Genomic DNA, 14,417 nt, shown 5'->3' on the forward strand with positions numbered 1-14,417 from the left:
TTGAACTTATTCCAAACACTACCTATAAAAATTATTACTGTTTGGTGAAGTAGTGATTTAAGTAGCTGTTAGAGGTGGAGGTAGCTTTCAGGTAGTTGTTAATAAAAGCTAGAAAAGATAGCGTTGAAAAAAAAAAACTAGCATTCAACCTATTTTTTAGGTTTTATTATCTTTCTTATTTTTTTTTTTTTGTAAAAAACAAAAGTTTTATCTTTTTTTTTACTCAGTGTATTTGTTTTTCCACAATATCAGGTTTTCTACCATATTTTTCTACCTGATTATTTTTTTATATAATGTTATATTTTCCTAGCTATGTAAACTCTCTACTCCATCTTCTTCTTTCAAAATCATAATTAAATTTATACTTTCGTATGTTATTTGAGAATCAAAAGAAGGAAAAAAAAAAGTATACAAGTTTCTTTGATTTGTTAAGGTATGTCATACTACTACTACCACTAATAATAATTATTATTATTATTAAAATAATAATACTAATACTACTACTGCTAATAATAATAATAATAATAATAATAATAATAATAATAATAATAATAATAATAATAATAGTAATAATAATAATAGTAATAATAATAATAATAATTTCAACAGCTAGTTTTGTCAAACATTCATATTATGAACAGCTACCTTGACAGCTCACAGCTCACAGCTCACAGCTACCTATTGACAGCTCACAGCTACCTCTACAGCTAACAGCTGCTCAAAAGCTAACAGCCAGCAGCTACACCTACCTTTGCCGAACAGACCCTAACAACTATCTCCACAGCTCACAGCTATCTCCACAGCTACAGCTACCTTCACAGTTATATTTTGCCGAACATGCCCTTAATCTAGGAGTCCAATCATTCAATTACAAATTGTTGAAACTAAAAACATTTTACATTTGTGCTTGAACTTTATGGGAATATATATTGTAATGCATTGATGGGGGTAATTAAGTTATGGAATATTGTATAATTGTGTTTATTTAGTTCTGATTCGTGTAAATACAAAAAGTTAGCTAAATTGGAATTTTTTATTTTTTAACAATGTGCTTTGAAAATGTTGGGCCCTCAATATTACTGGCCCCTATGTGAAGGGTCTGTTAGCACAAGGCCTTAGCCAGCCTTACTACTATTTTTGGCAAAAAATTACCATGCCCAAACCCTAAATTTCTGGATAAAAGTGTTGAACCAGCTGGTCGGACTTGTTTTGATGTGACATATAAAATAATATGTACATTCTTCGTCTTTATACTCCCTTAGGTTTTGTAAATTCATTACTTTGACTGGCATATGTCGATGCCCAAATTTGATCATCAATATCTTTTATGAAGCATAACTAATCCATGAGAAGGGTGGGAAGATAGTGTAATGGGATTTGCTTTGCTTTTATGGCCGCTGATTAAAAAGTGTTATTTAAAAAAAAGTTTTCTTAATAATTAATTAAAATACTTATTTCTAATTAATTTTTAAAAAGCACTAGTTATAAAACGACACGTGGGATCATTAACTCAAAAAACTGGTTACCCTCAAAACTAACACGCCATGACTCATTTTGGAAAAATCCCCCATAAAATTGACTTAGGGCCTGTTCTCTTACGTTGAAATTCAGTTCAGTTCAGTTCAGTTCAGCTCAGCTCCTAATTTCCTTCTCTTATAAAATATTCATTTCTATTCAGTTCAGTTCAGCTCAGTTCAGTTCAGTTCAGCTTAATTCAGTTCAGTTCAGTTCAGTTCAGCTGAGTTCAGTCAATGAGAATAGACCTTTACTTTTAGTTAATCAAAACATTTGCTTATTTTGTGCTAATTGCACAAAGCTTTAATTTACTTATTTTCGACAAATTTTTGCCTTAATGTTTGTGTAGGCATAGTTACTGATCATGTTAGGCTCATCAGCCCAATTTTACGTGAGCTTTGGGAAAAATATTTCTATCTAAAATCAAGTCGAGATTGGCCCAATTTTTTTATTTCATTTTTTTTCCTGAACCTTGGACATAGGGCTGTTAAACAGATCGTGTTGTGTCGAATTCGTGTTCGTGTCGATGTTAAATGGGTTGAAAAACCCTTGATCCAAACCTAACCCGTTTATTAAACGGGTTGAAAATCTTTGACCCAAACCTAACTCGTTTATTAAACGGGGTTACCCGTGTAACCTTTTACCCACATAGTTTGTAATAAACTAATTAATATTAAGTTCAAAAATAAAACAGACAAACACCATTATTTATTCATTAAAGATACTACAACAATTTAAAGTTAGTGTTTTAGAAAAAGATACCACGAGAGTTTTAACAATACAACCACACATAAGAAGTGTCTTAATTTAATCGCCAAATTAAATTTTAATTTACAAAAGATAAAAATTATAATTTAATCACCAAATTAACCGCCAAAAAATTACCAAAATGTATAAATGGTGTCTAGCTTAAGCATGTTGGGTTTGGGTTGACGAGCGTTGTCGTTCAACCCATTTATATAATCGGGTTATGCGTGTCAGTTTTCGAGTTGAAAATTTCAACCCAAACCTAACCCGTTTAATTCCGTATCATGTTTGTGTTGACTCAATTATGTAAACGGGTCAAGAATTCTTTATCCAAAATCGCTTATTTCGTGTCGGGTTCGTGTCGAGTTATTGGGTCATGTCAGCTTTTAATAACCCAAGTTGGACATGCAATTTTTAAGCTATTTTGTCATTTTCTCAAAATAAAAAAAGAATAAAAAAAAACACTATTTTGTCAAATTTTTAACATGGCCATAAAAACCCAACCTGGTCCGATTTTTGGGTTTTCGGGCCAAATCCGGCCCACCTGTTGATCACCTATGACTATGAGCAATAGAAACTACCTTGTAGCCATAACTACCTACCCCCCTTCCAAATTACAATAAAACCCTTACCTACACTCCCACTAACCATACAGTTACCACCCACTAACCACGGTAAATGCAAGTAACTGTCCATTCCTCACATTTATATACAAAAAAAAAAAAAAAAAAAAAAATCAAAACCTTCATTTCAAACCCATTTTCATGAAATTCTCTCTCATCAAAACCAAAATTTTGCATGAAACTCACTATAGATTGCTTCAAAATTACTGCAAATTACATCAAAACATCTAAAAATGTCTGACATTAGAGATGAAGTTCGTCAATCGCAACTAAATTCCGAAAAAGAAGAGTAAGAATTTGTTCATTTAAGTAGAATTTTGAGTGTAAACCCTAGATTTTATATTTTTTGCGTTTTGATATTCTAAAACAAAATCTACTATAAATACAGTTATTTTTGTGCAAAATAGACTAAAATCTACTATATTTGGTGGTATTTCTGTAGAAACAAAATAGAGAAGAACACTTTAAAGGTTCCGTCGAAGAAGACGGTTGCTGAACAAATGTTCATTTTCATTTTGATAGATGTTCATTATGATAGTAGTATATGATCATTTACATTCTCCCTTACATCTACTAGCTAGGGTTCATTCTTGAGAGAAGATTACCCTAATTTTGTTTATGATCTTTGCATATTAATGAATGTTTACTGATATTTAAACATATGTTTATTTAATGTAAATGTACATGTTCATTCTCATATTGAAAATATCCACATAGACTATAATAATACATGTTTAACTTCATATTAAATTATATGCTTATGAGCGTCATTTGAATATTATATTACATATATTTTAGCTCTAATATTGATATATACATTTTAGCTCCAATATTGATAGATGCTTATTCGAATTTGATACATAGATGTTCATTTGGATATGTGTATATTCACACACATATTAATGTATGTTCATTCACATGTCAAAAAATGTTCAAAAATAAATCGCATATTGTTCATTCATCATAAACCTTTGGTGATTCTATTTTAAAATATAATTTAATCTTATGGTATTTTATTCACATTTAATATCAATACATATTAAGTTGTATTTTGATATATTGGATTATTTTTAATGGTCATTTATTTTTACAAATATTCTTTTGAATTTTTTTTTATATATATGTTCTTTTCATGTTAATAAATGTTCATTTAGAATTTAATACATGTTCATTTAGATTTTATACGTTTTCATTTTCATGTTGAAATATTTTTATATATTTATAGTGTGTTCATTTCTAAATTTGTAATTATTATTAATGCGTTAAAGTTCAATTTTGAATATAATCCTTATATTTAATGTACTTTTGTTGGAATGTGTTGTTATAATTTTATTTATTTATTTTTTTTAAAAAAAAAAAATCTTGATCGATCTCTTATTGTAAGGATAATCAAGTAAGGAAGTTGAAGGCGATAAATATATTGTGCTCATATTATATATTTCATGGAAAACACACACACATATATATTAGAGGTGCAACAAGGAGGATATACATATATACACTTCATTATATCAAATGTAACAAAAAATGTTCATTTAACAAGACACATATGTACATTTAGTTCGCTCTCTTGTTTATGAAACAATTATTATATGTAATAGTATAGTTATATAGAAATGCGTTATTATTGTAATTAAATTAAATTTATTTTATATTGGAAATTAATTTTTAACAACGTTTTATTTAAATAAGTAGAATTCTAAGACGTATGTATTTGTATACTATACATCTTACTATGAAACTTACACATAGCTCTTGAAATGAACATTTGATGATACAAAAAGGCATATTTGATGATACAAAAATAAACATTTGTTGAAACACGAATAAACAAAAATGAACATTAGATGATACAATGCTTCTTATAATAAAAATTATTTGAACGCAGCAATCCTTACAAATATATTTTCTCTCCTTTTTTTTTTATAGAAAAATCTTAGCATTTAATTCAGAAAATATATTAATTTGAACAAAAACTCCTTGTTATAAAAATGAACATCTAATGATACATAAATGAACATTTACCAATTCAAAAATGAACATGTTATAAAAATTTGCAGGAAATTCATAAATGAAAAGGGGCGGGGGCGGAGCACGCGCGGGGGGTAGAGGGGTGCAGGTAGTGTTCCCTGCCTTGGGGTGTAGGTAAAAATTTGTAATGACTATGAGCAATAGAAACTACTGAACTACCGAGGGTCTGGCCAATTCAACTTAATTTCATTTAAGTTCAATGTAGTCCAGTTCTGTTCAGCTTCAATCCGTTGAGCAATTCAATTCAGCTCCAATCAGTTCAACTTATTTCTGTTCAATTCAGCTCCAATCATTTTAATTCGAATTCAATCATTTCAGTTTAGCTTCAATCACTTCGGTTCACTCCATTAAATATGAATAGCCCTACTAAAAATAAAAACCTTTCTTTTCCATCCCAAACTCACATCACAGCAAAAATGGCGTCACTACCAACAGATATAATCTCCGAAATTCTCTGTAGATTACCAGTCAAAACCCTTCTACGCTTCCTCTGCGTTTCAAAATCATGGTATTCTCTAATCAAAACCCCCAAATTCATCAAACTTCATCTCAATCAAACCCTAAAATCCAACACAAATCGCCACCTTCTTCTCACCCATTCCACCCTTTCTTCCGGCGAACTCCGCCGTCAATTCCATTTCTCCGAGATCAAAGGCCACCCTTTTATCGGCCGATTCAACCCCAGAAAGGACACGTGTCCTCTTGGTGTACCTCCTGATTCATGCCCTCTTCAACCTGCTGGATTACAGTTTCACGGGTCTTGCAATGGCGTCGTTTGTATTTCCGACCCTGAAAAGATTGATGTTGTTTTGTATAATCCCAATACTAAAACTCATCGTTTTCTCCCTAAGACGGAGAACCCATACCCGGATAAGTTCTCGATATTCGGGTTCGGGTATGATAGTGGGAGTGATGATTACAAGGTGTTGAGGATGATGCAATGTGTTGGGCCTAATGATGAGATTCTTAATGATGCTAGGGTTTATAGTTTGAGGAAGAATTCATGGAGAAAGATTGATCATATGCCTTATCATGTAATTTATGATGATGGGGGTGTGCTCCTTGATGGGGTTTTGCATTATGTTGCTAGTAAGGTGGCATTCTCCCGGAAAACAAAATCGATTGCGAAATTCGATATAAGAACTGAGACTTATTCGGTTATGGATGGCCCTGATTATGATAGGAGTTTGCAAAGTTGGACAATGTACTTGGGGAATGTTAATGGGTGTTTGAGTTTATCGGTTAATTATGATTTTCACGGCCGTGCTGATTTGTGGGTGATGAAGGAGTATGGGAAGAAAGAGTCTTGGATGAAAGCTGTTTGTATTGGGAATCATCAAGGTAGTTTGATTGATTTGAGAGCTATTGGTTGTTCTGATGATGGGGAGAAAATTTTGGTTGAGATGGATAACTATGAGCTGTGTTGGTTTGATATGAGGCGACAAAAGTCGATTCGAGCTGGAATTGAGGGGCTGCCGAAGTATAATTATAGAGCGGCTATATACGTCGAAAGCCTTGTAATGCTTGATGGTGATAGGGTGCAGTCACAGGGGAGTAAGGTGGTTTCGAAGGGTGGAAAAAAAGGTGCAATTGGACGGTGATAAGAAGTCGAAAGGAGGGGGAGCGACGACAAGGAAGCATAAGAAGTAAAATAATTCTGTTTGCCTTGACAATTACTGAAATATGCATGATTACTTTTGTTATTTGCATTCTTAGTTATGGTCTTGATGGCTTTAAGCATGCTGGTTGACTTTTATAATTGTTTAGCTTATCAATGTGGAAAATGTGACTTGTTTAATTGCATTGCTATGTGTTGATGATATGATATGACATGTTTAGGATGTATTACTATAGGTAATGAAAAGGAGGATCACTCTCCAACCTTGATCTCTGTCTCATTTTAGTAGAAACATAATTGCACTACTTTGTGTGTTCTGGTGGCTTAATGTTGAAACGATAGTTGGACAATTTTTTCATTTACAATTTGTTTGATGACTTATGACCGGATTGAAATTGTTCGATTTCTTATGCTATATTGTCTTTTTAAGTCTAATACAGAGTGCATTTCTGCCTTATTTTTTCCTTAAGGTTTTGTTTTGTACAGAAGTATAAGTATTTTTGATTACTTGATGTTTAAAGCTTGTAAGTAAGACTATTCATAACTTTTTCCGTAAAAATGAATATTTATGATTTTAAGCAGAATTTCATGCAGTGGAACCAAATTACCAAACTAAGCTTTTTTAAAAAATTAAGATTGAAATTTTGGCATTTAGTTTTTATGAAGCTCTCTGCTCTCTCAGGGCTGATCAGGATGATTTCCTTGCTAAGGGGTTTAAGCTGCGACTTTGACAAAATTGAAGATGCTATGCAGGTGAACTATGTAATGTATACTTCTAAACTCATTTATCAATAATCTAATGCTATCATTTCGTGTGCTTAAATGTACTTCTAAACTCATTTATCAATGATCTAATACCATCATTTCATGTGCTTAAATGGCTCAGCTTTTCTGTATGTTGTTACCTTTTTGGATTAAAGAAAATTAAATCAGCTGTTTAGCTTTTGAAAAACTTGTAATTGAATGGTGATAAGTCATAGGCTATTAGTTGTTAGGAATGATCAATTATGACGTCGCTGTTATGTTGAAGAGAGATGGGTCAGTATATAATTTGATCATGCTCTATATAAATTGGTAGAGCTATGCCGTTCTCAGGCTTATACAGTGGCTCTACAATAGAGAGTTTACTAACCTTAGGCTTTTATTGAATCACATAATGATACCCCAGTATGCCTCCCTATCATATTTGCTCATGAGCTAAATATAGACAAGGAGATAATGAGATAGAGAAAGCAACCAGGGTTTTCTAATCAGCAGAGACATTTGGCATTCATTGGAAGGAGACATTTTGTGATCTCATTGTTGCCAATCTATTTCAAAGAGGACATAAATTTAATTAGTATTTATTTATTTATTTATTTTAGAATTCTCTAAAGTTCAAAACAACCTTGTCAAGTATCTGTTATTTTTGTATAGCTATTATTGCAATTGAAAGCCAGCTTTAAAAAAATTCTCATAATTACAATCAAATTATAAAAAACAAGAAGCTCAAGTTGGCGGTTCTTCTGTCTGTTTTGTTTCTATAGCCAGTTTCATTATGCTTATTCCTGATGTTTCCCAAGATGATTTTGCTTCTGCTTGGAATGATAGATGGATAGCTTGCAAATATGGGCATACTTTCAGTTCTCTTTCTTTAAACAGTATTGTGACAGCATTGACTTTTTCTCTTTTTTGGTGATAAAATTCATCTAATATTGTAGGTTGGTTTTTCAGTCTGTTGATTTTTGGCAATGCTAAGAATACGCTACCTGTGATTAGAATCTGTTGAGTCTGTTATGCTAATGCCTGCAGCAACCGGTTGAAAAGCACTAGAATAGTTTCTTAATTAAAACACAAATATTGATGTCCTTGCTTATATGACATTGTGGCTTGGTCCTGGGATGAATAAAAAATTTCTAACTCTTTTTTTTTCACTAGGTTTTTAATTGTTACCAATCTTACCATTGTTCTTGGCTGGTATATAAATTTGGCCGTATATCTCCAGTTTGCAGTTTTGCTATTACTTGGGCAGCTTTTTCTTTTATTTTTTTTTAATTATGCTGTCCGTTATGATGAAATGCTTATAGGGGCAAAAGTTAACCACTGCAAAATCAAAATGAGAAAGCCTCATATGGGATGGTCTCAGTATAACATAGAAAGTGAAAGTCTTGGAGTAGGTATTCTAGCTCAAGCTTTGTGGAATGTTAGGCTTGATTTTAGATCTTTTAGATATGGCTACAATATCCAAAGTTGGAAAAAAAGGTAAAAACTATATTGCTGATGAAAATGCAGTAACTTGTTATAGGAGCTGATAAGAAATTCATTTGAAGCTTCGAGTTAGTACTCCATATGGGTTAGACTTTGAATTTAAGCTATTGATTGACTAGGATGGTATGAATGGCACACATCTGAACTTAAACAACTCTTTCAGAGATTACAGATGTGTGTCCTGCCTTTTGGCTTTACCTCGTTATTTCGTTCACATGCTCTATGATGTTAATTTATATGCTCTTCTGTACTAACATAGTATATGATATTGTGTTGTTTGAACGTGTTGTTTTAGTGCTGTGAATCGGGCAATTCCTGGTTATAATTATACCTATTTTGGGTGTTTCGGACAGTTTTCACATTTTGCTTTGGACGATGGCTATTCTTGACTTCTTGAGTTCAGAGTTAGCAACATTGTTTCAAGTGAAGAGAAGAGAAGAGAAACCTCCTGGTTATAGGTTTTGGTGGATGACTTTTTGTGGGAGGTCGCATCTGTTTATATCTGGTTGCGTCGGTGTTTCATATTTTGCTTTTGGTAGATTGCCATAGTTGGGAGTAATTTTTTTTATTTTGCTTGTTAAGCATTTTTAGTTTTCTACAGCTGTTGGGAGTTGTTATCACTGAAGTGTGTTTGTATCGACGATGAGCTGAAGTTTGTAGTTATTCAAGTACCCTTGTTATTCTCGTGGCTCAGTTTGATTTGACATATGAAACATTATATTAATACTTATCTAACAACATATTTTATGATAAAATTACGATCAAAGTTAATACATGAAGTGAAAAAAGTCAAATGCTCTATGTATTTTGAGATTGAGGGAGTACCATTAACCTTTGAGGTTAACCATGCCATTTGTTTCACCATTTTTTCTAAGAGTTTTTGTTTAATTTGACGGAAAAGTCACCGATAAGGCGGAAATATGGTGGTAGAATTGGTGGTTTAGGAGAGGAAAGCTCAAGCAACTTCAATAGAGGTGGTCAAAGCGTTGGAATGGTTATATGTGGAAATATGAAGTAGAAGATAAAAGAGGATGAGAAGGAAATAAAGGGAAAAGTAATTGCACGTGTCTCGTATACCTCATTGATGTTCATGTTAAAAAAGCACAAATTCTTAGCTACACATTTATGTAGATAAGCTAGCTGCAACAACCCTAATGAACATATAATATTTCAAAAACAAACATACGTTTTTTTTCTCCTTTCTTTATATTTACCCCTCTCTCTTCTTCATCCTTACTTTCATTAATTTTCTCTCTGTGTTTTCTTCTCCCCTCTTTATATTTATTTCTTTCTTCATCCTTTACCTCCATTAATTTTCTCTCTTTGTTTTCTTCTCCATTTTAAATTTTCTCTCTCCTCTTTCTTTTTTCTTTCCTTATAAGTAATTTTTTTTTCTTACCTCACTTTCCTTCCATTTGCGAAGTTCTTTATCCTCCTATTTTGAATATTCTCCAATTCTTCACCATTGTAGCATTCTCCATCATCTTCGTCGCGATCGTCACCATTTTCTTTTTCCTCAGTTTTCTACAATATTATGGATTTGGTTGTTATTCAAAAGAGATCATCAATGCAGGTTAGTTTTTGTATTGTTGATTTTTAATTAGTTTTAATTAGGTTAGATTTGGGCTAAAATTGTAATTGATTTTTCTGATTTTATAATTAGTGAATTTCACAATTTGATGAATTTTAATTGACTTTTTAATGAATGTAATATTGAATTTTTGAATATTTTATGAATATTAATTTGATTAATGAGTTTATGTGATGAATTACTGAATTAATGCATCTTTAATTTGTATGTTATAATAAATTTCGGTTTTTTGATTGAGTTACTAATATTTGTGCATAATTTTTGGAAGAAAAAAAAAATGAACACGTTATACTTTAAAATTGAACATTTAGCACAACATGGACATTTAGTACACTAAAAGTGAACATTTATTACATAAAAACTGAATATATTTTAATGATTCATTTTATCTTTATTTTCTTTTCTTTTTTTTGAAAAAAATTTTATCTTTATTTTCCGTTAATAATTATTCAACGAATTTGAATTTATATGAATATAAGAAAATCATGTTTATTTTTAATATACTAAATGTTCATAATTTTTTTCATGTGTTCGTTTTTTTATACTAAATGTTCATTTTTTAATATATTCATATATTTTTATGAAATGTTCATTTTATTTGGTGTGGTCTAGTTATTCTATTATTGTATGATAAATGTTCATTTTAATATGCTAATGTTCATAATTATTTTTGACATGTTCATTTTCTATTAACAAATGTTTTTTTTTTTACGTGTTCATAATTATTTTTACACTAAATGTTCATTTTTAAGGTTGTGGCCCATCAATTTTATGATTATCATGTTTATTTTTCATATTGAATTATCATTTTTTTAACATGTTCACTTTACTGAATGTTCAATTTTTTTAATCTGTTCATTTTTTATTACTTAATGTTCATTTATTTTTATATGTTCATAATTTTTTACTACATGTTCATTTCATAGGCAGTGGACCAGTGGTGCAGCTAAAACTAATTGTTAAAAAGGACAGTCTCTTTTTATTAATTAATTAATTAATTGCATCCAAAGAAGCCCTAAATTATTATAAAGTTCAATTTTTCTTTCTCCTTCCTGTCTCCCGTTATTTTCACCACTCGTTATTCTCTTTATTTTTTTATTTTTTATTTCTACCTACTTTTCCATCTAATATCTTCATTGACATTCAAAGAGATTATATTTTAATATAATATTAATATAATATATAAATAGATAAAAATAAAATAAAATTCGCCATCTAAGTTTCAATAGTAAATACTTGTTGCTTCAAAATTGTCTAATGGACTTATTTTAATATAAATATCATACCTTATTTTCAACTTTAAACTAATTGATAAATTTCACACTACTTACCTTCAATTTACTCCCAATTAGAAAATCACATAATTACTTCTTAATTGAGTTTTTTGAATAAAATAATATTATCACATTATTAAACAATTGATGATTAATAATTCATTTGTATATAATTGTACTAAAAATGATTCAACTATATTAAAAAGGAAAATTGTAATCTAATAATCCCACCTTTAGTCGGTCTTCCATAAACAATCCCACGTTTTGAAATTCCAGAAATAATCCCACTTTTGATCCTCATCTTCCACTAACGATCCCACTGACCTACAACTTGTTAAGCAGGTTATTTTATTTATTTATTTATCTATTTTTTTTAACTATACTCCTTCTCAAGCCACCAGTCCAACCACCACCCAACACTCACTCCTTACCGCCACCCCCACCACCAAGCCACCACGAAACTCACCAACCACGCCGGAAAATCCAATAACCATCCCCAAAACCCAACCCCCACCACGAAAACAGAAACCTAAACACAAAGTTTGGTAATCTCAAAAGTTGTTAGGTTGATAAAATCAGAAATGGAGAAGGAAAGAGAAACATCAACAGCAGCAGCAGAGGAATTTGATTACGACGATGAAGAAGAAAAGAAGATGGACAAGTTTTACGAATTAATTAGAAGATTCAATGAAGCTCGAAATCATCATCAATTCCGCCATCAAAATCAACCTCAATTGAATCGCAATAATAATAATAATAATAATAATAATAATAATAATAATAATAATAATAATAATAATAATAATAATAATAATAATAATAATAATAATAATAATCAGACGAAGAATAAGAGTGATGTGAATTTGAATTATAATTATAAAGGTTCTGCTACAGATACTCGGACAACCTGGATGCCTTCCTTCAAATGGGAGGATTTTCGACAGGTTCTTTCTCATCAGAATCAGCAGGAGAGTGATCGAGATCGACAGCTGCTTGTTTCTTCTGAAAAATCTGCAATTGATTTTCTGCAACCTCATCCAGAAATATCCAAATTTGATGATTATAATATCAACAATTTGAAGAAGAAGAGGAAGATGGATGACGTCAATGATGACGATGATGGTGAGATCACCACCGCTGATCATAACAAACATTCAAGTCCCAGATTGGACCTCAATCTTGCCCTCTGATTTAACCAATTAATTTAATCCTTAATTAGATTTTGGATTAATTAGGCCTTTTTTTTTCTGAAACTCAATCCTCAGCCACGAAATACTCCACCCTAGCCACGAAATACTCTACTCCGACCCCGAAAAACGTCACCCATCGTCTCCAATTCGGTTTTTGGTTTGAAATTAAACGCAAATTATTATTTCAATCATCTGAAAAATCGAATTGAAAGGGAATGAATTGATGAATTCAGAGAAGAGAGAAAGAGCAGGAGAAGGAGAAGGAGAAAGAGGGGTTATGGGCTGCGAATTGGGTTGGGTTTTAGGGGAAGCTAGGTGGCTGCAGGAGCTGATTTCGGGCTACAGGGGTTGGGTTCCGGCGCCTTGAAGGGGTAGGTTGGGTTGTCGGGGAAAGCAAGGGTGGGGATGCGGTGGCGGGATGGGGAAGGGATACGGTGGTTGGGCTGGGGGTTTTGGTTTTGTTTTTTTTTTTTTTATATTATTTTTTTATTAGTTTTTTTTTTTTTTAAAAAAAAAGGTTAAACCTATTAAAACCTGACACGTGTCTTATAACCTATGAAAACCGGTTATCAAAACAATCCAATCGGTAAAGGATTGTTAAGGGAAGATGGGGGTCTAAGGTGGGATTGTTTCTGGAATTTCAAAAGGTGGGATTGTTTATGGAAGATCGACTAAAGGTGGAATTATTAGTTTACAATTTTGCTATTAAAAATAAACTTTTCGAAAAGTGGGTCTCACTCCAACATTATTAATGTTATACTATATTGCTAATAAGTGTGAAATCCCAAAGTTTGTATTAATAAATGTGAACCCTCCAAAGTTCGAATAATTTAACAATTATAATAGTATTACTTTTATTTTCCGTCTCTTTATGTTACAACACATCATTAACACTGTACTAGCTTAGGAATGTCGGTCAATTTAGCTAATTCGAAGTTGTCTAAAAAAAATATTTTAATATTTGTGAAATTAACGTATGAATAAGTAACACTAAGGAATAAATATGTATATTTGTATGAACAATGTCACCTCCCTTTTCCTTATATCAAAATCTTAATGTTAAGATTATTACAAATGTCAAAATCTCTGCTTCAATGAATTGTTAAAGATTATTGCAAATTTTAACATCAGGTTACATCACCTCCCAATTTTCATGACACCTTTATCTTTTTTTCTAATTTATTTATTTATTTTCACTCCTATATTATATTTTTTTAAAATAGATTGATTTAATATTGAAAAAATAGAAATAAATAATCCTACCTTTCACTAGTCTTCACAAAACAATCCACTTGTTGATTTTTCCGAAACACCACCACCTTTAACATGGATTTTTTTTAATGGTTTTTTTTTTTTTATCTACAACCTATAAATAGGTTAAAATAGCCTCTCATTTTTTAATTTTTATTTAAACACCTCCCCGTCCCCCTTCCATGGCAACCATTATAGCCACCACCCAAAAACCCCTTACCACCGTACTCCTACCTATTACTACCAGCCTTCTCCCTTTGCAGCCATCCCCCACTTCCACGGGAAGTTCTACCCCAACACCATTCTTCTGCCCCATAAAACCCCCACCCA

General features: G+C 31.5%; 1 protein-coding gene across 3 annotated transcripts; it reads left to right on the forward strand.

Moving 5' to 3' along the window:
• The first annotated feature begins 5,136 nt into the window (after window positions 1–5,136).
• Window positions 5,137–9,474, forward strand: LOC110716136 (F-box protein CPR30-like). 3 transcript variants are annotated; one of them, XM_021894766.1, is made up of 3 exons: window positions 5,137–6,562; window positions 7,217–7,301; window positions 9,135–9,474. In XM_021894766.1, exon 1 carries the CDS (start codon window positions 5,270–5,272, stop codon window positions 6,515–6,517), a length of 1,248 nt encoding a protein of 415 aa, XP_021750458.1. In that variant the 5' UTR covers window positions 5,137–5,269; the 3' UTR covers window positions 6,518–6,562; window positions 7,217–7,301; window positions 9,135–9,474. The 3 variants fall into 3 exon arrangements, with proteins under 3 accessions (XP_021750458.1, XP_021750459.1, XP_021750460.1); XM_021894767.1 differs by having other exon boundaries at window positions 7,217–7,296; XM_021894768.1 differs by having other exon boundaries at window positions 7,217–7,287.
• Window positions 9,475–14,417: the final 4,943 nt, after the last annotated feature.

This window comes from Chenopodium quinoa, unplaced genomic scaffold (assembly GCF_001683475.1).
Source record: "Chenopodium quinoa cultivar QQ74 unplaced genomic scaffold, ASM168347v1, whole genome shotgun sequence".
NCBI lineage: Eukaryota > Viridiplantae > Streptophyta > Magnoliopsida > Caryophyllales > Amaranthaceae > Chenopodium > Chenopodium quinoa.

Bases quoted from the DNA above. Each gene is read 5' to 3' on its own strand.
- LOC110716136 (XM_021894766.1), top strand. From the start codon at position 5,270: ATGAATAGCCCTACTAAAAATAAAAACCTTTCTTTTCCATCCCAAACT.